At 43.3% G+C, this 27,810-nt stretch overlaps 1 protein-coding gene across 2 annotated transcripts; it reads right to left on the bottom strand.

The window, feature by feature from the left end:
• Positions 1-3,984: 3,984 nt before the first annotated feature.
• On the bottom strand, positions 3,985-26,559 carry LOC119168396 (phospholipase A2). 2 transcript variants are annotated; one of them, XM_075866855.1, is made up of 8 exons: positions 26,384-26,559; positions 23,628-23,699; positions 22,521-22,666; positions 20,222-20,320; positions 16,216-16,388; positions 9,090-9,249; positions 7,408-7,557; positions 3,985-4,182 (listed from the first exon to the last, which is right to left on the bottom strand). In XM_075866855.1, exons 3-8 carry the CDS (start codon positions 22,661-22,663, stop codon positions 4,014-4,016), a joined length of 894 nt encoding a protein of 297 aa, XP_075722970.1. In that variant the 5' UTR covers positions 22,664-22,666; positions 23,628-23,699; positions 26,384-26,559; the 3' UTR covers positions 3,985-4,013. The 2 variants fall into 2 exon arrangements, with proteins under 2 accessions (XP_075722970.1, XP_075722969.1); XM_075866854.1 differs by lacking the exon at positions 23,628-23,699 and having other exon boundaries at positions 26,384-26,558.
• Between the last annotated feature and the right edge of the window lie 1,251 nt (positions 26,560-27,810).

Here is a 27,810-nt window from a genome sequence, read left to right as displayed (position 1 = left end):
ACAATTTACACATATCTTGCCTCGTGCCCCGTTGATTAGACGTGCGCATGCACGCTGCCGCTGTGTTCAAAAAAGCAGGATTGCTAAGCCTGACGAAGCCTGGCCGTGGAGTGCTGCTGTTTCTTTCAGTGATTTCATAGAGATGACCGTATTTTTGTACGCCTGTGAAGTGTTGCGTGTTGATGTGATGTGCTTCGTTCGTTGAATGTTCGCATAACTTTAGAAATGGGACAGTGCTGCGGGCCCAGCTGTCGCTGATATCAACAACGGGCCGAAGGTTCAAGTGTTTTCATCCCCAAAGGACGATCGATAAGCGATATGTGAGCGTGCCGTTCATCGCAGTGACACCCATATGCGTTGGCTCCGTGATTCGAAGGTATGCGTGTGTCTCTGCTACTCGCTTCTCCGTTGTTTTAAAAGCTTCAACTTTAGCACGTTCGGTCCTTTTCGTAAAAGTGATGTGGCATACGCTTCTTGCTTGTTAGCGGAAACCTACTTCAACGTATCCCCCCCCCCCCCGCTATAACGTATCGTACCGAGGCAGTCCTAGGAACTACGCAGATATTGCGTTTTCAATGAGTGCATTTTAGCCGAGATGTGGTCTGCTTGGCTGCAAAATAACGACGAAACAAGGTAGACGCACCTTCCCACTTCGCTCACCCTGCTTCCCAAGCGGAGCGAGAAACGCGTTTTACATTCCACTGCTCGCACCCCAAACACATCAGAATGAAGCAATAAACGCGCGTGGCAATAGATTCCCCGAATAGAAGTTATTCTTTACGGGTCGGTAAACATTTCGCTGTTAGCGCACAGCAGCTAGGTCTTATTGTGATGCCTCCACTCAATGTCTTTAGAAAAAGGAAACAGGGCTGGCGCCTGGTGTCGTGCGTGTCTTATGTAGTGTGCAGTATTTATTACTGTTGCTCGGACCATCTTTTGCGGTATTATAATTACGCGCCAGTTTCGCCAATAGCTCCGCCTAATTCCTTTCCTTCAAATATGTGCTGCTGCTTTTCAATCAAACTTGAACGCCTGTACGCACCTCAAAGATCTTACTTTTTTGTAGCCCCTCAACGAGAAACATGCGGAGTAGAAAGCATGTGATAAATCACTTCCTCAATTGATATTCAGGTTTGTGAGCTTCATTTCGAGCTGGAATATTTAAGAACGACCATCAAGTACACTGATCCAAGCAGTGGCACAACAGTTGAAAAGTGCGAATCAGCAGAGAAATGTACAGACGTTTGAAAAATAATAAGAGCAGTTTATGTGCATCATTTGGACAGAATGTGTGCACGCGTGCGTGCGCGCACGTGTGTGTTGTGTGTAAACAAAAAAAATTAACCTCACTATTTGGCATCACGTGTGCGATAGGGCACTATATTTTCTTACGTGTAGGCGGAATAATAAATAGTTAGAAATGAATCATCGAAGAATTTAAAGCATAATATACTCCTTTAACCAGCTCCAATCCAGAAAGAAACGGTTAAATGAAGTTACCCGTGCACGCTCACTCGGTCAAGGCACGTAACGTCTAGGTGGCATGACGATAGTTATAGCGCGAGAACAGAACGACGACACAGATACAAGAAGGACACGTGCGCTATCTTGTCCCTCTTGTCTCTGCGTCGTCGTTCTGTTCTCGCGCTATAACTATTGTAATGTCATACCTACTACGCCAAGCTGCCACACATCTAAGTCTAGGTGGCATTGAGTAAGCTGACTATATAATAGCGCATGCCTTTTCAAAAGTTATTTTCCCCGTTTTTATGCACTTCTTATATTTATTCTTACCTTCTTGTTAACATTAAAGATCTCTTTTATTTTTTCTTGTGTGGCTGCCTGGGCTTCTTCAGCATTTTGCATGTTTGCTGGTTGATTTTAGGGTCGCCTACTTTTTTCAGTTTTCTGGTATACTATACACTGGATTTGGTGGTTTAAGAATTTTCGACCACGCTTTTACTTTCAACTTCGATTGAGTGTCTTTTTCGAGCAAGCAGTTGTCACGAGGTTTTTTTCGTGGGTTCTTTTCATCAAGTGATCTTGCGTGCCATGAAAAGAGGCCCTGCGGTCGAAGAAATAGACCAGTTGCTAGTTCAGCGCTGTGGGTTTGTTTGTTCTTTCTGAAGTGTTTTGTGTTTTTGCGCTGAGAAATCTACCTGAATCATGAACCGATTCACCCAAGCAGCAGCTTTAGCTTCAAGGTTGTTAAAGATAACAAGAATAAACACGCAGCAAGTAGGAAACAGTTTTTAGGTCATTCGGTTGTGTATACCTCTTCCCCTATTTGTGTTGTTTAATGCGAAATATTCGTACCAACAAGCGAGCAAACCTCCCTTCTGGAAAATGCTAGATTCTGTCGGGAAAAGAAAACCAAAACAAAAAGGCCATATTCACAAATACTTTGCCCATGCATGTTTACTCAGCACGCCCGTGTTTTTTTTTTTTTTTTTGCTGTCGTTGCTCAACGCTCATTTTTCATGATAGATTTGATGGAGTTGATTGATATGTGGGGTTTAACGTCCCAAAACCACCATATGATTATGAGAGACGCAGTAGTGGAGGGCTCCGGAAATTTCGACCACCTATGGTTCTTTAACGTGCACCCAAATCTGAACACACGGGTCTACAACATTTCTGCCTCCATCTGCAATGCAGCCGCTGCAGCCGGGATTCGATCCCGCGACCTGCGGGTCAGCGGCCGAGTACCTTAGCCACTATACCACCGCGGCGGGGCAGTTCTAATGGGGTGATAATTAGCACAGACAAGACGGATGTTCCGAGCATTCGGCCTTGATTTTTCCCTGACGACCCTTACCCGGGGCTCTCATAAGATTGCCCACCTGCTGCAAAGCTGTCGTCTGCTCAGCCGGAGGGGATGCGCTGAGGGTAGAGAAAATGACTTACAGATGGCGATGCACGGTTTGATGTTAGAAACGATTTTCGACCCTGAAGTGGAATGTTTTCACGCACATAGTCGGAAAGACGGGGAAATTTTAAAATTCAGCGTTTTCGTACCTACCGTCCAGGTGGCGCTAGAGAAAAACTTCGTTGAATTGATAAAAATAATGCAGATTGCGCGGTATTCTTGCGTTATTTGCGTGCGATTCGTGCGTATATTTATACCAACAGACCATAACTGCTGTACTGTACGCTAAGCTTGCCAAAATTTTAGCGCAGTTAGGGTGACTTTGTTTGGGTTTTCGCGACTGAATTAGGGCAGCTTACGACCTCAGCTTCGCATTCTTGCTTGCTCTATTGCAAGACTCTACGCTCAGCAAAGAAGTGGGTGTTGTATTCCACGTTGAATTTAGCCACAGAACTTCCGCAGCGTTCCAAAAAATGAAACAAAGGTACATCTATGTGTTGACAATAATGAACCCAGTTTAGATTTATATATTTAAAAGAAAAAAGTGCGCGCAATAATGAAATTAGCGTTCTTATAGGAATTTTCAGCTTCTATGAACTTCCTCAAAGTGAGTTTTTTGTAGCGAACGGTTATGGGCTTCTCTGCCGCGAAGTTACTAAATTTGGCTGTTTTCAAAAAGTAAGCAGCAACAAAGTAAAATTCTGACGTTAACTTGCTACATTGAATAAATATATAAATGTGTCTTGAAAAGGCTGCTCAAGAAATAACGCTGTAACCACCTTTACTAATTATAGGAAACATGAATTGCACTTTAACAAAAAAAAAAAACACGACTATTTGTCAGTATGCTTGTTCTCACAATAAGGTCGAGTAAAACTTAGGCGCACGGTGGCGTGAACTTATTCCGTAATGAGTAAAACTTGCATGCTGAATGGTGGCAGAGGGAGTACGTTTTGAAGATAAGCGTACCTTGATAACGATAGTGGCCGGAATCGTTCGTAATTGTATAATCATGTAGCATTTATGCAGATTCTTAAGTAATGTTACGATATCAAAAATGAAGTAGCTCCGTGTATGTGTTTGTATTTCAGAAGCTATCGTGTTTCCACAGGCAATTTTCATGTGAGAAAGTTATTTGTTCTTTTTATTTTTTCATTTCTGAAGTCCATATATCATTCACCCCTTTGACGCCTATTTTAGTCAGGAAATAAGCTTTGAAAAAGTTGGGTGGGTCGTAGACACGCCATTGCTTGGCTCTCCACTTGTCTACCACATATTTACGACAAGGACCCTTTTTGTGCGGCTTGAGCCACCTGCAAAATGAATTTATACAAATCAGTTGAAGCACGTTGTCAGCAATAGTCATGGCAACGTTAAATAAAGCCGGAGATGGCACAATTCCGTATAAAATGAGAACAGACCCTACTAATTGCGTTTTATAAAGATATTCTCATAAGTTGCATTACATAATATGATTACTGAATACAGCTAATATGCACTACTATAGGTTTTCAATAGCACTCAAATTTTTTAGAAGTTGCGTCAGAGGGTTCATAAGTCATCAACTAACCCGTGAATTCGCCGTTCGAACTAAATTTACACTGAAATCTCAAAAATTTCTGCTCAATTACTGTGTCACGTTCTTGCACTTCTATTAACCTTTGTTTATAATTCAAAAATATTTTCATTACGTTTGGCGCTATATTGGAAGAAGCAACATTTATTTCATTCAAAAATGATTGGGAATGAAAAAAGTATTTATTTTTAAATTGCTCGTTTGAAGTTGTTCATCGCAATGATAAACTCCCAACCCACAAACGTCATACAATATACATAAACTACAACGAAATATAAGTTATCTGGCTAATATTTATTAACTACGAAGTCTCTATCAAGCGCAAAGGGAAATCACTTCGAATAGAGACAACTGCTTTTCAAAGCGACAGGTAACAAACTGATGAGCAGTTAAGGCTTAATGTCAAATCAATGTCAGATTGTGAAATGCGCACGAAATGCGTGTCTGTAAAAACAAGTGGCTTATAACCGTACTCGTGTGCAGTGGAACTCATGTCATGACTTTCACTGCCGGCACGCTGTCGCAGGGTGCGGGCTGCAATAATGTGCATTGCCACATTATTGTAGACTCCTTGAGTTTTTCCGAAAAACATGCTCTCTTCTGCTATAGCACGCGAAAAAGCAAATAGATAAAAGTGAGCTCAGAGGAACAACATGACGACGTCAAAGGTGGCGACACTCTTACTGTGGGACGCTCTGCCTTGTTAGTGGTGTTAAAGTGTCGACTGGGATTGTTGTACTTAGACCAGAGAAATTCTAGATCGCCGTAAGTTCTTCGCTGACTTTCCGGCGAAGAGACGGAGGAACCCGCCCGTTCTCCTGGCGAGACCTCTCGCGATTGTCAATGGCAAGTGCGGCGACTATTTTCCTAGAATGTCGTAGTACTGGCTGGTACCGTTGTGGGTAGAGTCTTAAGTGTGAATGGCGCCGTGTAAAGAAGAGAAGCCAGCCTGGTGTGTTATAATGACAATGCTGAGTAAGACATGACGCTTTTCAGCTTCGTTTTATGCAGAATGTTACCTTATAAGTGTGTAAATAAGTTTGTCAGAAGCTCCACTAAACTTGTTCATTTTAGTGTCCCAGCTTTCGAACGTCAGCTCTCGGGCTCAGTCCCACTAAGAAATGGAGCCTAGGTGCAACGTAACGCTGATGCCACAAAACCCCTTATGTTTATCGTTGGCTCACACAAACAAAACAAAAAAAGGTAGAAGGGCCAAGAGACTTGACAGCCGCCACGAAACGGGGAAAAATGAGCAACAAAACAGCGGCGAGAAGCGCAAAAATTTATTTGAAGCTTTTTGCTTGAAGTAATCGTGCTGCATCGCCTTGATTATTAACACGACACCGCACAAACACACGACCAACACGACAGCCCTACGAGGGAGACAGGAACGCGACAAGACCACGGAATGCATTTAGTACAATAACGATGGTGATGAGTCCACCAGAAAAAAAAATAACATCGAAGTTCGTACTTTTGTTGAATGAATTGCAAGCAATTTTTAACACCGAAACACTTCGTAGACACCATGTTTAGATTAAAAATACAGATCTCGGGGGTCGTGTATTTGGCACCAAGACTGGCGTCCTAAGTGCTTCTGGCGCTGAATCTGATCGCTAAGCAACTAAGCCATGTGAAGTGAAAAGTCAGCAGGGCAGCCTGGGCTGTCTCGAAGACCCGGTTGCTAACGTACAGTTGGGATATGGTTCTAGGATTGTTACGCATGAGTGGCTGGCGACGCAACTTCGTTATGGCGGCTATGTACAGGTCGAAAAAGTGAAATGCCAACACTCCCTGCCTGTCATCACCAATAAGGCTAGGCTCATCTTATGGTGAACACAAATGGGCATTTTGTGACTTCTCTTTGCAGTGACCCTTGCGCAAAAATGAAATGCATGGTGAATGTGGGTTTCTAGGTTAATTTAGTTTACTACACGTTTTTTGTGATTGGCGCGTGTGTTAGATTTAATACACGCAGATCGTATCCAGTATCGCAATGCGAAGTGTTTTCTGGGAAAGCATGGACACTGTGATCGGTTGTATATATCGTCTCGCTATCTAGCGGCCTACGTCTGGGCTCACTCATGATAGTCTTCTTACCCTGGGTGCATTTCACAATCGACGTTGATATACGTGGTGGTATTACGATCACTATTCGTGCCACAAATACCATGATATGTCCGCGGTGCGTGTAATTAAACTCTTTGCCTCAGTCAAGTGCATGGCGCACAAACGGTACCCGTGGTAAGCGCTTGACCTTCTCGTGGGGCCTCCGGCATATCTCATATGGTAGAACGACCACCCGGCAAAAAGGTTATTACTTTACTCGAATCCCATAACGCAAAGACTTATTGGCCTGAGAAGAATAGTTTCTGAAGAATGCGAATGAACTTTCTTTCACTGTCACCGTACAAACAGCGGGCTACTATTCCCGTTGCGATGCTGCATAAGGAATACGTTAGTACAGCCACGGCCATGTCTGTGTGGAGCACGCGAGTAGCCAGTTTTTGCTTCTCGGCGCGAAACCCTGTGACATTTTCGGGCTCTGAAGCAGTGTATCAGGAGCATTTGTGTCCTAGTAGTAAGGCTGACCACATCAGAGCCCGATACTGCCTCAAGGTTTCGCCCCACACATCAAAAACCGGCTGCTTGCATGCTCTACACAGACGTGACTACGTACAGTTACGAAGGAATGTTACGATCACTAAGCCTGACCAAAAACTCTTAAACCATTTATAAGAAATTTCATTTCCCCGTGAAGATCTATATGGTCAGACGGTCTCATGGGCAGTTGGCGTTTGACATCATTATCCCATGTCACACCATAATCTTTATCCCTTCTTTTTTAAAAAAAGCTGTTGAGGAGAACTCCAAAGTCTAGACAATATAGGAGGCCCCACTTGCTTCGTGTGCGTTGTAATAATTCCCAAAAAGCACGCGCCGCATTTGATCGTGCCCTTACCTGTGTTTATCAGCGCACTTTGTTGGATTGTCGTACTTGTAGCATTTTGTCCTTAAAATGTCGAAGTATCCTATGCCTAGTGAAAAGGCTGTAAACGTTTGGGCGTTCAGTAGACAGTTGAAGAATTTTTCATCAGCTTCACAGTTTGTCCTGTAGAGGTGGAAAAAGAACTAGCCAATGAGAAATAGCCAAACATATCCAACTTTAGCCAAGTGCGTGAAGGTAGCCCTGCGCAGGGAAGAACAACTTTGGGGCTTCTATTGAGGTGACTGCATATAAGAGCCATTGGTGGAATTGTAAATAAGGATATCACCAACCCTTGAAATCATAAATGGTAAGATTAACTCATTAGTTGTTCATCTTATTGTTCATTGTGTTGAAGTTCTTTTGCCCGTTGTTATAGATGACCCCTTTTTTCGGGTCTAGCAGGGATACATTAAACTATAGAAGTAACAATCTTGTGGCGACGATAAAAATTAGCACCAAATAAATCTCCCAGAAATCACAGTTCCTAGAATCGAAGCATATGTTGGAGGTACTTTCGCAACAATTTCTCGCGTGATGATGAAGTCGGAGTTGTGAGTATCGTTTACCTGCGCTTCGTTTCCAATTCCAAGAAACGCCCCAAAATGACGTGAGATGTCCAATCGGCAACGTCAATGAGTGCAGAGCGCAGTACATGAAGAGCGGTTGCGTTTGTCTCGCTCACTTTCAATCACGAATAAAAGTCGCTTCCACTGTTCGGTAATATGCAAAATGGGGCGTTATGCAGCATTCGTCCCTGAGACTCAGCCACCTTTCGTCGAAAAGTATTCTGTGCAATACGCGTGCTGCATTACACTCTGGAACCTTTAAAGCTGCCTCGGTCGCCATGTTTTGACATCTCAGTCTGGAATGCCAGCTCTTACGCTTTCACCAGATATTGGTAGCTTGGTTCAAATTCAGAGAACAATATATAAGGATCTAAATAGTATCCAAGAAACCAAGCCACTTTTCTTACCCTCTCCAGCTTAAAAAATAGAGAAATTGGCACAAAGTAGCCGCGTCTCGCAACCCTGTTCACTTCGAGCGCTGTGAACATCGTCCCGCTGGTTTGCTATTAAGCGTAAGAAAATTGATCCGTGTTTCAATGAGAGGGCCAATTAGCACTGTATTTGTGTGGAGGACGGCTACGGCAGCCACTTTGCTTTTTATGTAAGGAGCGGTGGTGGCTACCTGAAGCTCCAGCTTAGAAGACTGATCACTAAGGGTTCGGACATGCTTGAAATATGAATTTTTTAATACCAGGCAACGGGACACGAAGTTTATTGAGTCGACAATCCATCTCGGGGATAAATGGCATTTTCGACTGCCGCTAGCCCATTGTATACACAAAAATTAAATATGAATATACTATCTACAAGAAGACTGTGATCGTGCTTATCTTCGAACTTTCCCTGTCTGGCTTATGGTGGTGGTGCTCATTTTCTAAGCGTGTGCTTTTTTAATCGTGCAATGAATTTTTCGCCCGCTAATAACAGTCAGTAGTTAGCTCTCGTCGTCGAGTGCTTCACCCTTAGAGGTTTGCGTAAGCTTTTGTGGCCAACTATCTGAAATCAAAGCTTTCGTTCATAATGCTGAAGACAGTTGTAGTGAGCTAGACGACCATTTAAGCGGTGCAGATTCTGCGCAAGCGAACTTACATTGTGTAGAACAGCTTATTCCTTATTCCGCGCTTCGCCCCAAATGCCGGTATGCTCTCCCTGGCCGAGTCGTGTTCCCGGCAACACATGTCCGCCTCCCAGGACACTCCGAGGTCGTTATACTCGGTCGCTATGTTTCCAGCGCCGCACCATTTCGTTCCTGCGCCGAGACATTGCCGTGTCTCAAAATATTTTGTAAGAACACATTTCATGATTTCACAATTTGGGATTTACGACTCACGATAAAATTAGGAACGTTATGGACATGCCACAAGACATGTCACATCGGTACAAGCTCGTCTCGAATGTGCCCTTGAGCGAAATGTAAGGTTAAGCGAAATAGCAAATATTGCATAAATTGACATAATGGAACTTCGATTACGTAAGAGAATTGCAGGTGCGTGGTAGAAAGTTACCTTACCGACGGACGTTTCGTACACAAAAAGAAATCTGAAACTATCACTTTCAAGAACGTAGCGTCTTAAAGAGTGATGGATAGCACAGACAAGTGTGAAACCACTAGTGCCCATTGCTCTGTGATTTTTAAAGGAAACTTTCCAAATATATACAAGTTGCTTCAAAGGAGATTTACTTTGTGTTTTGTGAATTTGGCTAAAAATACGAAGTCATTCTGAAATTAATAAAAAATTGAATTATTTGACTGTTAATAATTTTGAAGGAACATTTGGGGAAAATTTGCTTGTAAAGTGGTGAAATCTCTTCTCGTTTTACATGTGCCAAAAGTATCCTTATAAACCAAAATATTAATAGTAGGCATGATCATTTATTATTTAAAACTATAGACGTTTTATTACTAGAATCTTATGGCTTCTTTTCTGAAAGAAAGAACTTTCATAAAGATATAATTCTGGTGGCAACAGCGTTCTTTTGCTTCATAAAGGGTGCATGGTATTCAGAAATACGTCAAAAAAGCTTGCATTTAATATCTTCAGTGGTTGAAGAGAAAATGTTCCTTCTCTGACGAAACGTAGTGCACGGGAAAAACACAATTTAAAAGTCGCATTACCGCGGCGTAGTCACGGGATCAAGCACGTGTAGGGCAATTTTCATATGCCTTCCAATGCACGTAAAAACTCGCCATTTGGTGAAAGCGCTTGTGAGTAATGCCAGAATATTGTGCCATGAAAATTGAAAAATCTCATTTTTTAGTAGTCTTTCCCCTCCGTCCACCTTAAAGGGGTACTGACACAAAAACTTTGGCCTCACGTTTTTCTGCTGCAATGCGTTGCTGGGGGCCTGTTATTCATGACAGAACACATCGTTGCACGTGACACATCGCAGCACGTAACAGAAAGTTAATTACAGGCCCCCAATTATCAATCAGTTTTGGTTGGAGGGAGTTCTAAAAACTAGGTGCAACAGTCGCCACCCAGCGTGTGCAGCTCTTGACCACGTCAGCATATAGAACTGTGACGCACTTCCGCACGGTCCACATCAAGAATCACTTTCGAACAGGAAACGGGGCTGGAATGTCGCCAAACACAAAACTTTCTAAGCGTGCGCCACGGCCAGGCACTCGCAAACAGCCGCCGAGAAATTTAGACTTTTGGAACTAATGAGGCAAAAGAAAAATGGCGGCTATGACGTCCTCATAGCTTTTTTTGTTGACCACAGCGTGGTGACGTGAGGGAAGTAGTGAGTCCCCTCGGAGTCCCCTTCGAAGGTGTCTATAGCACTATGAAGTCGGCTACTCATGCAAACTTCAAAATTAATTTAAAATACCTTCCAAGCTGTATTCGCTGTTGGTATCTTGCGGATGATATACGAATGTTCACGAGAATCGACCCCGCAGGCTATCTAGGCCCCGAAATTTTGTGTCAGTACCCCTTTAACTAACCCTGGTATTCATCTCTCCGCAGGTAAATTCTTTTTGTATTTGAACTGAACACATGTTACGCACTTAAGCAGTTTTTTAGGCTGAAAAATAGCAAATAACGTCATCCGTTACAGCTTTGGGAAAATAGTGAGATCTATGAATTACACTGTAGATGACAGAAAGGACGTGTGCTTCAGTGTTCAGGTGAAGCAGATTGAGCACTAAGGTGACCGTGAAATGCGGTGGGCCTCAGTAGCATCTAATATCTGTGTAATTTATGCACTATTACCAAAAAGTACAGTGAAATATATTGCAAAAACTAGGTATATCTACTGCATTGCCACCTAAAACACATTGGACAAAATTAAAAAGTTTGGCAAGCATCTTCTCACTGGTTTCAAGACCTTTAGATGGTAGTAAGTTAGAGTGTATTTTCTCACGAACTTTAGCAGTAAATTGCTTAAGCAACTACGAAGTTCACAGTGTTACTGCATGCCAAGAGAATTCACATCGTTAATTTGCTGTCAATACTGTTTGTGGGTTAGATGCGCCTTAGTGTTCAGGACATTCTCACTAAAATTCAGCCTATAGGTACTGAAACCCTACATTGAGGAGAACACGTACATTGTATCTAACACAAAGTTGTACCATTTTTGTATCTAATTAAAATCTAGGCTTTGTGCCTTCGAAGTGTGTGATATTTAGTTATATACAAGTGTATAAGAGATGACTGATTTGATAATTTTGTTCTCAAACGTGCTTAAGGAGCGGCCGGTACTTAAGTGTGACCCACCTACTCATATTGGCTGTTCACCTTAATGCTACTACTAGCTGTAAACTTGTACAAAAATTGATACACGAATAAACGTTTACAAACATAGCCCAAGTACTACAAATGTACACATGGAAGAATAGTGAGGTACCTAATCGTGTATTACAATAATATTACAAAATAATGATTCACGTAACAGGAATGTTGCATACACGGAACATCTAGTCTTTACGGTAAAGATCATCAAGTCCGTATTTTTGGTGCAATGATGTCTCTTTTGCAGCTCCACAAAGCAAAGGTGTAAACCAAAGTTAACAGAAGCATACTTGTTTCTCTCGTCAAGATGCCTCTCATCGTGCCCAACATGTGTCTGACACCTTGCAGACCAAGCGTGCCTTGGTGGTGCTTGCATGCTGTATTGTCTCGTCAGTCCATTCTAAAACTGGCGATTCGAGCCTATTTAATGTATGCACAAACTTTCGACATCGGCCCTTGAATTCTGTCAGACAGCTGCCTAGCACTAATTTGTGCGTTCGACTTAAAGGCACCACTTTAGGGCGTCATTGCGGCCGTCTGGCAACTGTAACCATTTGGCAGGCATTACTGCAATACTATTAGACGCCCTGAAACGACTGCTCTGCGTCATTCAGCTTACCACAACCTTGCTATCTTGATCTCACAAGAAAAAAAAACTGAAAAATTATTCGCGTGAAATCCGGAGATGACAGCTCCGGTGAAACAACACAAAAATTGTATAAAAATGCGTCAGAAAATAGTGTTCATCAAGCTAAATTAGCAAACACCAAAAAATACAGAAAAAAGGTAAGGCCTCACCAAGGTAAAGGCCCAGCAGGACCAGTTGAGAGATCTGACACCCCTTCAAACAACAGCAAAACTGTCAAAGCCTCGCTGATACTGCAAGAGCAGTTGCACATGCCTCAATTATATTTCCTCTTTCCCCCTATAATGTGTAGAGATATCTACTTTCATCCGATTATTACGACAATATTGAACTTTCATTTCAGTCGTCACAGCATACAATTTAGGCTATACATGATGCTGTACCGTGGATGTTGTAATGCAGTATTGGATAACTATATCACAAAAAATAAAGATTATTTGATTTAATTTTGTTTGTTTTATTTTTAATTTGTTTTTGCATTACGTTTTTGTACTGATTGTGCTGGTCTCCTGGTTCTCAGATGACATGCTTCCTGTCTGCACATAGGTTATCTATGTAATATTTCTACAGATTAAGTGAGATGTTATTTCTTCAAAGCTTAAGCGAACTCCGTTTGGTTCTGGTGCACCGTTCGCCATGTGCTCTCCACGAAGATCGTTCGCAATCAGACAGCTTTTACGTACACATTAAGCACCAATTTGCAGCTATTTTGTTCTGAACTCTCGCACGCCATAACACTTCTCCCTTCTAAATGGCTTGCGGGTGTGGAATTGATGACAAGATTCCCTCAGCTACTTAAATTCTGTATGTTCTCCATTACTAAAATGTGCTTACCCTCAGCAAAGTGAAACATGAAAGAAATGTGATAATCGAGACGACTAACGAAAGTCACATAGGTGTGGCTCAGCCGCTCGATTTTCTCCCAATTGAGCGGCCGTGGCTGAGGACAGCTCGCTAGGCCGCAATTCAGAAGTGAACTCAGTTTCACGAAACAGCCCTCTTGTAGATCTCTCTAGGGTAGGCTTCGTGCATCCTAAAGCAACAATACGAGTGTATAATGCGTCACGCGGTTCGTGAAAAAGCCCACAGAAAGTGATTTCTTCTGTGCACTAACTGTGTCATGTTTAACCTATTAGCGAATCATGAATATTACCCCTCTTGCAGGCACTGCTGCAATATTCTCACTGTTTTGCTTCTTTTCCGTTGGTTTAATCAGACGTTTACCGAAAATGTTAAACGTATCCTTTGAAACATTTAAGTGAAACCTATTTGTCCACCCAGAATGCCATTTTGGCTTTAGAAGTGCCACTCGGAACGCAATGACTACAGGAAAGACAGCAGCCTCAGGCGCAGGCGTGATCAAGACGTGCATTGGCTATAGCATCCAGAGTGTTACGTTTCCTTATCGCCCCATTTACGCTTTTGTGCATTGTTTTATTTTGCTACGAAAGCAATTATAAGATCACAAGGGTCACTTGCGGCACCGTAGTTGTCCGCCGCTGCCGCCACCGGTGTCCATAACCACAATCACAGCAAATAAGAAAGAGCTTAGTAATAAAATACAAGCCACACAGTGGGATTTGAACCCGTGTCCCCTGCGTGCCAGTCAAGTATTGTAACGCTGAGCCACGCCGGTGCTTGAAACTCTGTTGCAAACTTGCCTTAGGTTGACTTGATGTTGGGAAGGGAATCGCGTTAGTATAAGTAATGAAGTGTTTGAAAACAGCAAAGGAACAACCAGGCGTCACAGAATGTGAATTGCGTAATGAGTGGGTCGTCCAATGCTCCAACCTTTTACAAAAGCTTGTTCGTGATCACCAGTTAACTGTATTGCATACCCACTCAGGCGTAATTCTTCATCATCGTCAGCCACTGCATAAAAATTGGCACAAAATTCTTAGCTAGTGCTGTTGCTTCTACAAAGATAGAATGTGCCAGTGTGCTCGTAGCAGTTACCCAAAGAGTGCTTAAAAAAATTGCCCGCAGCTTCCCTCGGGGGAACACTGAGGAGGATGCGGACCATATAATTGGTTAACGGGGTGTTAAAGTGCGACTTACTTGGGTCGATGGCTAAATTGGTTAACGTGGTTGTGAAATGGGGTGTTAAATTGCGACTTACTTGGGTCGATGGCTAAATTGGTTAACGTGGTTGTAGGAGGGGGTGTTAAATGAGTGAACACGTACACACGTATGCGAAAGGGCGGCGCTGGTCGAAGGGACGTCGATCATTGTGTTTGTGGATTCGTTGGAATTCATTTCACCGCGACCTTGGACGTCGACGCGCCGTACAAACCAACCGACGAGCGCCAACTGAGCGAGCGAGCGCCGACCTTGAGTATATATAAAGCACGACGGCGCATGCACTGTCAGCTGTTGAATGTTCTCGAAGCGCGACGCCACATGCGCGTCCACTGGAGAATCAGGAGAATTGTTGATGTCGAACGCGGTGTGTAGAGGAGGAAGGGTGCACAGATGGTGGAGGAGTGAAGCGCGCGCGGTGTGTAGAGGAGGAAGGGATGCACAGATGGTGGAAGAGTGGGCGACGGCGCGACGGCGCATGCGCGCGCGTCAGCTGTCGAATGTTCGAGAAGCGGTGCGGACGGCGCGGACGGCGCACTACAAGGCGCGAGTATAAGATGCTCCGCATCTAAAAAGGCTCTGAAGGGCCACTCTTCCAGCTTTCGCTGTGACTATACTGCGTGTTCTGGGCAGGCCTCGTGGTTTTTAGATGCGAAGCAGCTTTGACTCGAGCTCAATGCGGTGTGCAGCGTGACCACCCTTGCAACGCATGCGCGTCCGCTACCCTCTCTCGCATCACAACGCTGGCACAAAGAGCGTGTGCTAACCTACGCGCGTTCCCCCCTCTCTCTCTCCTGTAGGCATTTCTCCCCACGGTGTTTACAACCCCATTGCGCATGCGCCTCCTCTCCTCCTCTGTCTAATCTCTGATGGTCCCCCTCTTTCGCCGCGCAACGCTGACGTAGGCAGCATCTGCTAGTGAGCTTCTCGGTTGAAAGAACCGGCTACTCACGCTACACAGAGATTAACTGGCCACCCTGTGTATTGTATAGGCACTACATTTTGATCTCCGAGGGGAGATGTGATCTCCAAGGGGAGATTTCTCCTGTACAATGTTCAATAAAAATTCTCAGCGTGCGCGTTAACTAAAAGCGGACTGCGGGTCTCTGTGTCAAATCAGAGTCTTTTGTCTCTCATTGCCCATAAGCAGTGATTGACATGTTCCAGTAAAAAAACAACAACGGTTCACCACTGCGTGCTTTTCGCTCCCCCAGTTTCTCTCCCGCACAGCACCGCGATAAGCGCGAGTGTGAACGTCGCCGCCAGTGTAAGCGTGGTTTCCCGTTGCTTCACATCTACACATGGTTTTCTTTCACGGGAGATGTACTTTTCTTCTCAAATACTTCTTCCTTTACTCCAAAAGCTTTCGCTGCTTGCCATTGATGGCAACGAGAGCCACAAAGACTGGCCAGCTGGTCACGGGATTGAATCCCGGCAGTGGCGGCTACATTTTCGGCTGAGGCGAAAATGCTCGAGGCTCGCTCACTTAGATAATTGTTAAGCAATGCCAAGGGACCAAAATTTCTAGTCATCTACTACAGTGTCATTCATAATCATATTGTGATTTTGCTATAATTATAAATAATTGTTATAAAGCTCTCTAATTATTATGACAACAAGGAAAGCTTAAGTTAAAGAAAGCTACTGTATAGTCAGCATTCTTTAAGGAATAAAACATTATCTAGAGCTATGGCCATGCTGCGTGCTTTCTCATTCATAAAGTGACATGGTTTCAACATTCCCGTTCTTAAAATACCTGGAAACATGAGGGCTCCTTGAAGTCCTTTGTCCCGAAGCTTTGGGAAATAGGAATCTTTAGCGTTCTGAGACTTCTGTGTGCATTGCAGCACAACGTTGGTCATCTGATATTCGTCTACTTGATCCACAACAGAAGCAGGTACAGATGAAAGTAATTCACCGATAAGCGCCCTGTGGAAAGAAGCAACACCAAACATGTGCCCCTGTGTTCAACAGAAGGCGAGCTCGCCGTAATTGACTCTCCCTTTCGTAATAAGCTTAATTGAGCTCAGTTGACATCATGCGGAGCATTAGGTTCAAAGCAGCGTAATACAAATATTGGCGTTACAAGCGAAAAGCATAATCTAGTAAGTGTAATCATGAACATGTAAGACACGTGTCTATAATTTAAAAGGGCCCCACCACGGTGGTCTAGTGGCTAAGGTACTCAGCTGCTGACCCACCGCAGGTCGCGGGCTCGAATCCCGGCTGCGGCGGCTGCATTTTCGATGGAGGCGGAAAGGCTGTACGCTCGCGTGCTCAGATTTGGGTACACGTTAAAGAAGCCCAGGTGGTCGAAATTTCCGCAGCCCTCCACTACGGTGTCTCTCATAATCATATGGTGGTTTTGGGACGCTAAACCCCACATATCAATCAACAATTTAAGAGGTGAATAGGGCAAACAAATTTTCGTGCATCAAGCAACTCAGCTTTGTTAGCGATCTTCACATAGTTGCTCTAATTTCACCAAGTACAAACAACGCGCATAGCTAAAGAAAACAAAGTAACGCTACTTTCTGGAGCATACACAGAAAAAAAAGAAAGACAGACACATGCAGGGACTAGCCAGAAGCCAAATCACGTTTGTGTCACCACAAAGCCATATGGCTGCACAGCGGCACTCTCAAGGTACCTACGATTAATAGGGCGAAACATAGTCAGGTGGTGTTTTTTATAGCTTCGAGGCCATACGTTAAACTTCTGTCAAATGAAGTGAATTTTGTGTCACTGTGCTTTCGAATTTAACGCAGGACACATCTTACCCTGTGCGATGCCGCCAATTTCGGACTAATTGGCTCAATTTCAGCTGATATAGCTGGGTATGAGCACATCCTATTTAAGCTGTATTTCTGGATCTTTCGAAATATGCAACGAACTGGAGAGAGGCCGACGAAATATTGCTTCTCTTGTGGCCAAATACTAAGCATTTGAAGAGACAGAAAGCTCTCGCATTTCTCTTTCCTCCTCTGAGGTGCTCGTAAAAATGCACTGTAGTAGAGAGACCTAGTGTCCCATAAAGCAGTGCTTTAACACAAAACAAATGCTCCTAGGAGAAAGAAATAGATATCTTGCTAACTATTCAGCATCGTTACTACGAGAGAAGTATGCATGGTGACATTTTTTTAAATACATGGGCGGTTTACACTATGGGAACAGTGTAAGAGTTCACTGAGCTGGATAGTGACTTGAATTCGTGAGCATCTTCGTATACATACAATTCAATTTATTTATTTACCTTTACTTACTGCAACTTCACGAGAACTATTAGCGTTCTCATTACGTATCGACTGTAGACAAGCAATCGTGCAGTGGCCAACCGCGAAAATTATTAGCAAAGAATATTTCACTGTCTAGCTGTTCAGCGTAAGAAACTGTGTACATGTGCCCTGTATGCTGAAAAAATAAACAAAAAATGTTTATTGTGCAAGCGCCAGTGGTTCAGCGATCAGAGGAAAGGGGGAAGGTGCGGTGGTATCCCTTCCATCTGGCCGAAAATCTTCTTGCCTTTCACATCATTCTCTTCATCGCCGCGCCTCCAGCATATAGATGACAATCCTTTTCAAGCTATGCCGTTCAGTCAAGTTAAGGTAGCTATGAATGGTGACTACACATTTCGAGGCTGCTAGCTTTTTGAGGCTACATAGAAACTTTATATAGCACGTTCTCTTCTCAACATTTCAACTATGTTCAGCTGTAGAGCTCTTTACCGCTATCTAGGAACTTTCAGCCAGCTGGCACACAGACACCCTTAACGCAGCACAGAGCAACGAAATTAGCTAAATTAAGTACGATGAACATCATAGGTAACTACGTTGTGGTTTCATTTAATAAATATAGTGTTCATTTTCTACGCATAGTACTTAGCTAGCGGCTTCTTGTCTCTGCTAAGCTGCTTCTAGTATACAGCAAAACTATGCAGACCTAAATATTGTTATCAGCCTTAATGCGGTAAGAGCTCACTAAATGGACCCCTAAAATCGACAAAGTCCAATATTCGGACTTTTTTCCTCGTTCCTGACAACCTATGTTTTGTATGTTAGGTTACAACTCTCGGTAATTAGGGGTGCATGGCTACAGCCCAGGTAATTCGGGTTGCAGGTTGCCAAGCAATAGGTTCCTAAACTTTTGCGACGCGAAGGAGTCAAAACACCGTTCGCGAATCTGAACGGCCACGGACGTTCAGAAGGACGTGGTTACCATCCAGAATATTACCATATTCGCATTGATGGAGTTGTCGACTTCAGTGACTGTGCCTGACTTGTTTCCTTTTCGAATTGACTCATCCCACATGAACTGCGTGGTCGTTATTTATGATTGCGTGGATAAGTGATTGGGATCAAAGCTGCGAGAAGCAGCTTTAACCACTTTCCTTCAGAAGCGCGTACTCACCGTCTATAAATGGGCATTTGAGTCAGGTTTGTTCATAAGAAGGCGCTGCGCTCAGCAGTTTTGTTGCTTTCTTAACGAAATCAGCGCATGCCTTCAGGATGCGAAAACACCGGGATAGAGTGTTCAGCGACGACGGTTTCTTGCGTAGTGGATGAGGCACTCTGTATCATCATTTAGACATCGGCCAATTCTCGCGCAATTTGTTGAAACTCAAGCATGGAGGAAGCTATTGAAGGCGTAGAGATTGAGCCATGGTCCACATGCTGGCATAAAACTCGCTTGCTGCACAGCAATGCAATATAACTTATTGGTGAACGGTTACAGCTAACGTACGTGCAGTGGTGTTGGCCGTGGCAGTAGGTTATGAGGAATGGGTTCAGGTAATAGCTCAGCTTACGTCACTTTTGAGCCGTGGTGGCATTCTGACGTCACCATTTGCAGTCAGGGATATCTGTGAGTGACAACGGGGTTGCTGGATCAAACGATGAAAATCGAGTGCTCCACAGAAAAATTTTGAATAACCGTGACACGAAGCCTTCTAGTAAAACCTCCTTCACACGGCTTAAGCCACCAGGGAGGTCTGGCTCACGCGGATGACCCGTGCGGTACAACAACGAGACAGAAAGTCAGACAAGGAAACTGAATGAAATCCCGGGGGGCTAGTCAGGGGGAAGGAAGAAGGATACTAAGTTCGTGATCTAGTCCGAGGACGTCCATATGGCCCGGCAAAAAGAGGAGAGACATGGCCTCTCGATTCTGACATGGAGCCTCAGGTTAATTTTTTTCCCGGAGCGTCTGTGAGAAGACATCTTCAAGAAATGGCTGAACGGGATTGGGTATAACTTTTGCTTGGGCTGCCCCATCCGTTTTCACAAGTTACGTCAAGGTGGCCCCAGGAAGCCACTGAACACCCATCTCTGCAGCTGAATAGGTATACGTAGGTGGTGAAAGACCACGTGTGCAGGCGTACCGTTCCATATTTAGTAAATAAGTGGGAAGTGGGGTACATCGAACCTCATCAGCGTCGGCTTCACCCCTGTCTACTAGATATTTAAAGTAGCTCCCAAATGCGTCTTGATTAGTATAGTCATATTATTAATCACATAGATATCAACATTTACCAGCAAAACAATGACTCAAAATGTAGCTGTTTCTGTCCAACTTTTACTCCAAATCGATTCTGATGATGTGCTCTATATTCAAGACAAAAATGTGAGTTCACGATGAGTATTTCATGCTTAACGTGAAACTTACGAATGGCTGGCATCCATGTTTTTTTCACCTGTTCAGCAAATGACTAAAGCATCAAACAACCTCGAACATTAAAACAAGAGGTTCACGTTAAAATTACTCACCTGTCACCAAACATGTTGCAGGACTGGATATACCCGTATCCGTCCAAAAAGACTTCTGCAAGCCGGTGACCACCGAAATACATATCTGTAACAACGCGACTACATAACAAATTTTTTTAGATTCATAAGTGTGCACTTTTTGAGCATTTGCGTAAATATTGGAAAAAAAAGGCAACATGAGCAAGCCTTGTACCTGCACAAGGGGTATCACATAGGCACCTTGAAGAGGAAAAAAGAGATAATGAGCAACGCTGGGAAGTTAGCCAGACATTAACGTCACCCTGCAGAGGGGTGACGAAATAAGGGCAAGAAAGAGAGTGTAGAGAGAGAGAGGGGACAGAAAAACGCACATGTACACAGGATAAAAAAAAAAAAACGAACACAAGACGTGTGTGTTGATGACATTCGTTCAGAAAGACTACTCAATCAGAAAAAGCACAGCAGCGCTTGCAGGACTTTCTTTTGTGACTTTGCCTGCTGTCGATTGTGCAAAATTGTTTCCTTTGTCAAACGTTGGTGATCCAACTAGGCACGTTTCAAGTTTCTTGTGTTCACCAAGACATCCTGGTACAACTACGATCAACCAAAATATCTGAGAGAGCACGAAAAAGACTTTAAAGATTTTTAATCATAATTTGAAGCCGTAAAATACCATTCACGAACAGAGTATAATTGTTTTAAGCATGGGTAGTAATGGCAGAGATATTACAAGCGCGATGTTTCACTACCCATCCTCTATGAATACCGTTCACTCTTACGCACGCCGGACATGCTTCATCTGCGACATTAGAAGGAATGTTTAATATTTTTATTCAAAACTATCATCAGCCTGACTACGCCCACTGCAGGACAAAAGCCTCTCCCATGTCTCGCCAATCAAATCAGTACTGTGCTTTCTGGTGCCAACTTCCCAATCTCGTCTGCCCACCTAACTTTCTGTCTCTCCTTCGTACGTTTACCTTCTCTTGGAACGCAGTCAGTTGCCCTTAATTAATGACCACTGGTTATCCTGCGTGTGCGCTACGTGCCCGGCCTATGTCCATTTCTTCTTGATTTAAACTATGAGTTCGTAAACCCCGTTTAAGAAACAATAACAATATGCATTTCTTTTGATGTGTAGAGTTTCATATAGTAGACCAGTGGTCAGCAACATTTTGAGGAGGAGGGCAACGTTGCATGCAGCTGACACTAGTGGGAGCCGGACGGCAAAATTGCGTAGCAAGGCTTCGCTGGCAGAGGGAGAAAATTCGGCTAATTGACTTTAATTTAAAAATATCTACATAAGAAACATTTTTTTCTTCAGCACGTATATCCCAAAGCTGCTTTCGAACAAGGGTTACAAGCTAAAGTACCATTTTTGGTCAAAATTACCATGTCAACTTTCACATAAGAAGTGATAAGGGAAGACGGAGGAGGGAGGCTGTTGACGTCGCACTGGAGGTCGCATAACATTCCCTAGCGGGCCACCTGGACTTCCACCGTTATTTTCTTTTTCGTATTGTTTTTGAGGAGGTGGGCACCTTAGTGGGTTCGAAAAGCAATGATTAGCTTACGTATAATCTAACTTCATAGAAATACCCAGAATAGAAGCTATACTCTATAAACCTTCCATGAAGAGTATTAACAAATTAGCTTAATCTTGAAGACATGTGACACTGGTAATTATTGCATAGGTACACAATTTATAATAAACTTGTTCAAGCATCTGGTATGTTTTGTCTTACCAATAGGGGACTGGTAGGTGGGAGAACCAATGTGCCCAATGTCACAAGACAGCCACCGGAAGCCACCTTACGCTGAATTCCTCACAACCTCCCAACCTCCCGCATTACAAACAGTGAGCGCGTTTAAAACTATAGCCGATATCTACCTTCGTCGCTGCTTGGGAATTCCATATGCCCTGTGCCTTTTTATATAAAATCATGCTTGCAACTTTACAGTTCAGCTTCCTATATGCGAAATGTACCTTCCCGTCAAGCTTCAAAGATTGGCGTTGCTTCAGAATCCATTATCTTCTTTCGTAGTCGTAAAGAACTGCACTATTGAGTGGCGTGGGCGGTTTCATACCTCGGGTAGCTAAAGAAAGCTCAAAGACTCACATTTGCACAATGCTTCTATTGCAGTTGCTTTAGGAAATCGTGTACAACAAACTGGATAACGTGTAAATGAGCAATCGAATCACTCACGTATCCATGCCTCAAAGCAAGTTCCTCAAGTTCTCACTTGTTTACAAGTGTTGGGCTACCTAAGCAATCGCTAACTTGGCGGCTGTCTCGTTCATCAGTGAAAGCGAGCTTACTGGCTTGGATATGTAAACTCCGCCTCTTGTGAAGCCGTTGCTGGCGTGTTCGACCTATCTTCAAGACTACGCAAAGCGATCACAAAGCCGAACAAATGAATGACGACGGCCAGACCGCAACCGAGTCCCAAGGAAGGCATCATTGTCTGAAAAAAGAGGGCAGAAAATTACACAATGGTAAAAAAAACAGTGAACTCCATGCAGTATAGCATTATATTTGTGCAACATTCATTATTTGCCGTTGTACTAGGAGCCACATCTTCAAGTGAGTAGAGCAGTCACGCAAAACGTTGCGCACTGGAGCTAAGGCTGACTGCTAAATCGGTTCAGTTCTGTTAGTGCTGCACTTGAAGCGGGATATCTTAAATGAAATTGAAATTACAAGCAAGGCCTTGTCTGGTGTTGACAATGGGATTACTTATCATTAAATGATCGCCTCATCAAACATATAGCATGATGTTTTACAATTTTAGTGGTTTCCAATAGTTTTGCATTGCCTTCCTATTCGCACGGATTCATGCTGATGTGTTCTAGTGAATAATTTTATGAAAGTCAGAATAATCAATGAATATTTGTTCTGTAGCTAAGTAAAAGATGCATATTGCGCAGCGTATGTATTCATACGCGTCATCTTATCATATGTACATACACATCATCATCGGTATGACCTGTGTTGTGGGGCAGAGGCTCGCCATGTAAAAGAAGTGTCTTGCAGACAAAACGTTGCCTTACAGTATCAAGATATACTAGACAAACTATATGCGGTATCAATGTCCGGCTCAATATATACTGCATTGCCTGTATATAACGTGCTTGTGCGTGTGAGCGAAATTCTTAATTCGGCAATATTTATAACCTTATTCCACATGATACAGACAGAAATGCTACCTAGAAAAGTCTGATTAAACAGCAAAGGCACATTTGTTAATTCAGTTATTTGTCACAGCTATGAACTTTTAGAAAAAAAATTGAATAATGTTTTATCAGCTGTAGAGGCACCATCCTTTTTCGAAACGTTCTACGAAAGGTCCTTAAAATTAACTCCATTCTTATTATGATAGCATACATTTATAATCAATTGATATGTTCTCGCTAAGTGGTACGCACAGTTTATGATGACTCGCATGTCAGACAGGCAGGTGTGGCTATCATCGTGGAAGTTATGCCACTGCGTAGATCCTGAATTTGACAAAATGACCTTATTCAAGCGTCATATGGCGAAGAAACGCATTCACATATGCAAGACTGCGTGGCATAAGAATAAAGTTGCAGCAAAGGTCACACCACATGAGTCGCGTGGGAAGACTGCTGTTTAAGGCTTCCCACCCAGTTATTCAATTACTCCAAGTAACTCGCATCTTCAACCACCTCGGCCAAAACAGCTGCCTAAGTGCGTGTTCTTCCTTTTAAATGTTTTTGTTCATTGCCGCGTGGATATCTCACATGTGTGGTTTGAATGGGCACCCAAGGATAGCTTAATATGAACTCCATAAGACCGCTGATCTAGTCTTTTCTGTGATTGCAGTGCACGTTCCAGTCTGGTCTGACGTTGTTTTGCAATCGGGCTACTGGACAACGAAAACGAAGGTTGACTTTCTGGCCGTTCAGCAATGAACAGCACGAACCCTTTCGTCGCATGGACTAGCTCAATTACGAGAGGATACGTTACGGAATACTCCACCTGTTAGAATGCATACATCTAACACCCGTTGTCCTCACCACATTCATTATGTTATAATCATCATCAGCCTCCGTACGTGCACTGTAGATAAAAGGCTTCTCCCTTGTTTCTACAATCAGCCCGCTTCTGTGTTTGCAATGGCCTCATTATATAAGGAAAATTATTAATCCCATCTACTCACCTAACTTTGTGTTTCAACTTTGCGCACAAGCCTTTTTTTTTCACATTCACTGTGTTACTGATATAGACCAGCAGTTGATATGCTTACGTGCTACGGGCCTTGCTTACGCCCATGTAATTATACTTGCTTTTATCCTACCGGTAACTGCTCTCGTAGAGCATAAAAGGTGCCCAACGAGGTGTTAGCCTAGCTCTTACCCCACTTGTTTAGCGAAAAGTAGCTCATCATTTATCGATTAATAAAGACAATTTCTGTAGGTTCATAAATAAGAGAGATGTGTGTGAAAAAAGCATAAATAGTAGTATGGACATTGTTATAATATGTTGGACAAAGGCTAATAAGCAAAGTATACTTGTGTGAATTCGAAAAGCGGGATATAAAGAATGTGACACAAGAAAAGAGTAAATATAGAAATACCGGTAAAAGAGAAAAGAACCTGAAATAACAGCGTAGTGGTGGCAAATAAAAAATAAAAAACACCAAACTATGTGGCTAAATTGTTCGTGCATCATCGGGTAGAGCATTCCGTAGCTCAGCAGCCGTCGGTAATAAATAAGGGTTTCTTGAAGGCTTTAGTAGTGCCGTACAAGCGTTGTCCCTGAGACCATTACACTGATAGTGTGAATTGCAGTTAGGCTTTCGCAAGATATATTTTCTGTGGAGAAGGAATTCGTAGTACCGGAGATGATGCCCTCTCACGCCAATGTGTCAGATATTTTGTACGTTGTGAGACTTTCAATAACTTCTGTGATGTCTCCAATCAGTTGCACTGCCATGATGATAATGCTTTCACTGTCTTTCGAGAATCCTCGAGGGGAATAAAGCGACATTATTGACAGTTTTGCGATAGGTTTCAATACACGGATCGAACATGACGGCCTTTGACATTTTTTTGGGTGCATTGATACTGTCGTTCATAATGATATGAAAGACAACATTGAAAGAACTATGATTTCAATGTGGTCATTGAAATTATTTTGAACGCAGGAACGCAGGGCTATCCCTCCATTTTAATCACTTTAAGTACACTACAGATACAAAACTTTTTATGCCCAACATGCGACTGAGACGCAGGAGCAGGGCTCTGCCTTCATTGAAATGACCATGATTTGATTAGACTAAAAGCTCTGCTTCTTGTGTCTAGCGGTCGCATGCGGGACACAGGACACAGAGTCCTGTATCTGTAGTGTTCTTTGCGCAGATGACGCTGACAAAGCACGGAAAAAATGTAAGCAGTATTCTCGGCACAATGAATGATGTCTGGATGTCGGACTGAGCAACAATTCGCCGTTCTATTCATAAGTGAATAGCCTTCAAATGTCGGTTTCGGCTGGACACAGACGACGAAAGTGTGCCAATTGGGGCGCGTGCGTTATGTGATCGATGAGGTAAGAGAAAATCATTTCAGACGCTACGTTTATTTATGACTGCGTAAGCATACGCACGCCGCTATGTTGTAGGCAAAAAGAGTGTGGAATTTTAAAGAAGAATGGCAGTCTAAGAGTACGATTTTTATCATTATGCGCAGTGACACTGCAAATACAGAAAAAAAAGCTATTTTGGCCACATTGACTGACGAAAGAAACGAAATTCAATATCCACAAAGTCTCTAACGTCTGCTTGAGCAGGTATGCATGATTTGTCTACATAATAGTAAAACTATTTTTGAAAGCTCTGTAATAAATACATAATGATGATTAATATTTTTGCTGTATTTGAACTATCAAATAACGCGCACGCACATGAAAAAATCGCCGCATTCCTTTTTATACCACCCAAAAGTGCATATCGTTCTCTGAGCGCAGTTTCCTGTACGCGAATAAATCTGTTTACCCAGACAGACCAGCAGGCACGTCTCGCAAATTTTTTTCTGTAGCTATGCCTACCAGTTCACTAAAGGTAGTCGAGCATTATTCTTTTATAACGCACATTGCTCAATTCAAACCCGGTTCGTCTAGGCTCCTATAAAAGTAATATATCGCAGTGCTAACGCTTGCTCACCTGTGCGCCGTTTGGTGTACGCCACGTTGTTTTGTCGAAGAGAATACGGTACCAGACGCCACATCACTTTGCGTTAATGTGAACTGCAGGCAACGTACCTTTATGCGCGGATAACACAATCGTGCATTGTGTTTCTCCCACACGATTATTTCAGCAAAGCGCAGACAACTTGCGCTGCAAAAAATTGTCGCATGAAGTGTTCGCCTCCTCAATAAAGTTATTTTGAAAGGCGACGCATTTGCGGCTCCTCCGATGGGCGGTTACTGCACGTGTTTTGCAGCCGCGGGGAGGAGGAGAGGGCGAGAGGTATATGTCTATGCTCCCCTGGCTAATTCCTTTTAAATATATGCCTTTTCAATTGCATTCGTCGATTTAGCATTGACGGAATGCCTGATAGAAGCAAACCGAACGGTTGAATTATGCCGTTTGTTTATAAGAGCGAAAGCTGTTATGAGATCATGACTCTGGTCACGCGAAGTTGTCCGCCACTGCCGCCGGTGCCCATAACCACAACAAATAACACCAATAACACAGTATGGCTCGAAGTCGGGTCCACTGGGTGCCACCAGTATTCTACCACTGAGCCACACTGGTGCTTGGAACTTGTTGGCAAACTTGCCTTAGACAGGCTTGATGTCGGGAAAGCAATCATGTTAATACAACTTATAAGGCGTTTTGAAACAGTGAAAGAACAAACCGTCATTGCAAAACGTGAATAGCTTAACGAGTGGGCTCGTCCGGTGCTCCAACCCACACAAAAGCTTGTTCTTGCTTTCCTATTAACTGTGGCACATACCCACTTTAGCCATAATTCCTCATCGTCGTCAGCCACTGCATGGAGAATCGGCGTAAAGTTCCTTGTAAGTGTTTAGTGAATACGACGCTTCTCAGAATAATTATAAAAAATAGCATAGCAAATGCCAGCCTACTACCCCAAAAATTATATTCTTACTGTCCCAGTGGGTATCACGCAAGTGTGCTTGCAGTAGTTACCCAATTTGTGTTATAAAAAACTTCTAAAAACCCGCTTTTGTAGCTTTCGCTGTGACTGTGCTGCGCTTTTCGCGCAGGGATGGCGTTCTTATATGACCCAAGCGTAATTTCATTCTGTGGCAGCGAACTTGATGTAGTAGTACTACAAATCTTTATTACATGCATGAACCAGACATGTGGGAGCTCCAGTGCACCATAAGAAGCATACACTATGAAGAGCGTAGTGTGCCCGGCAGGGTGGTATCCCTATTCCGGGACCCCACTGGCACGAGCAATCCGTTCAGCTCTTTGTGCGGAGCCACCTCAACACTCTTTCACATCAAGAGGGAGTGTATAGAAAGCACGGCGAAGAGCACGACACAAATGGCACATGGGACGAACGGGAAGCGCTGCCGGTCAGCCCATCTTCAGCAAAGATCAGCAAAGATTACATC

Source organism: Rhipicephalus microplus, chromosome 6 (genome assembly GCF_043290135.1).
Source record: "Rhipicephalus microplus isolate Deutch F79 chromosome 6, USDA_Rmic, whole genome shotgun sequence".
In the NCBI taxonomy this organism is placed as follows: Eukaryota; Metazoa; Arthropoda; class Arachnida; order Ixodida; family Ixodidae; genus Rhipicephalus; species Rhipicephalus microplus.
This window is presented reverse-complemented; position numbering and strand designations above follow the sequence as displayed.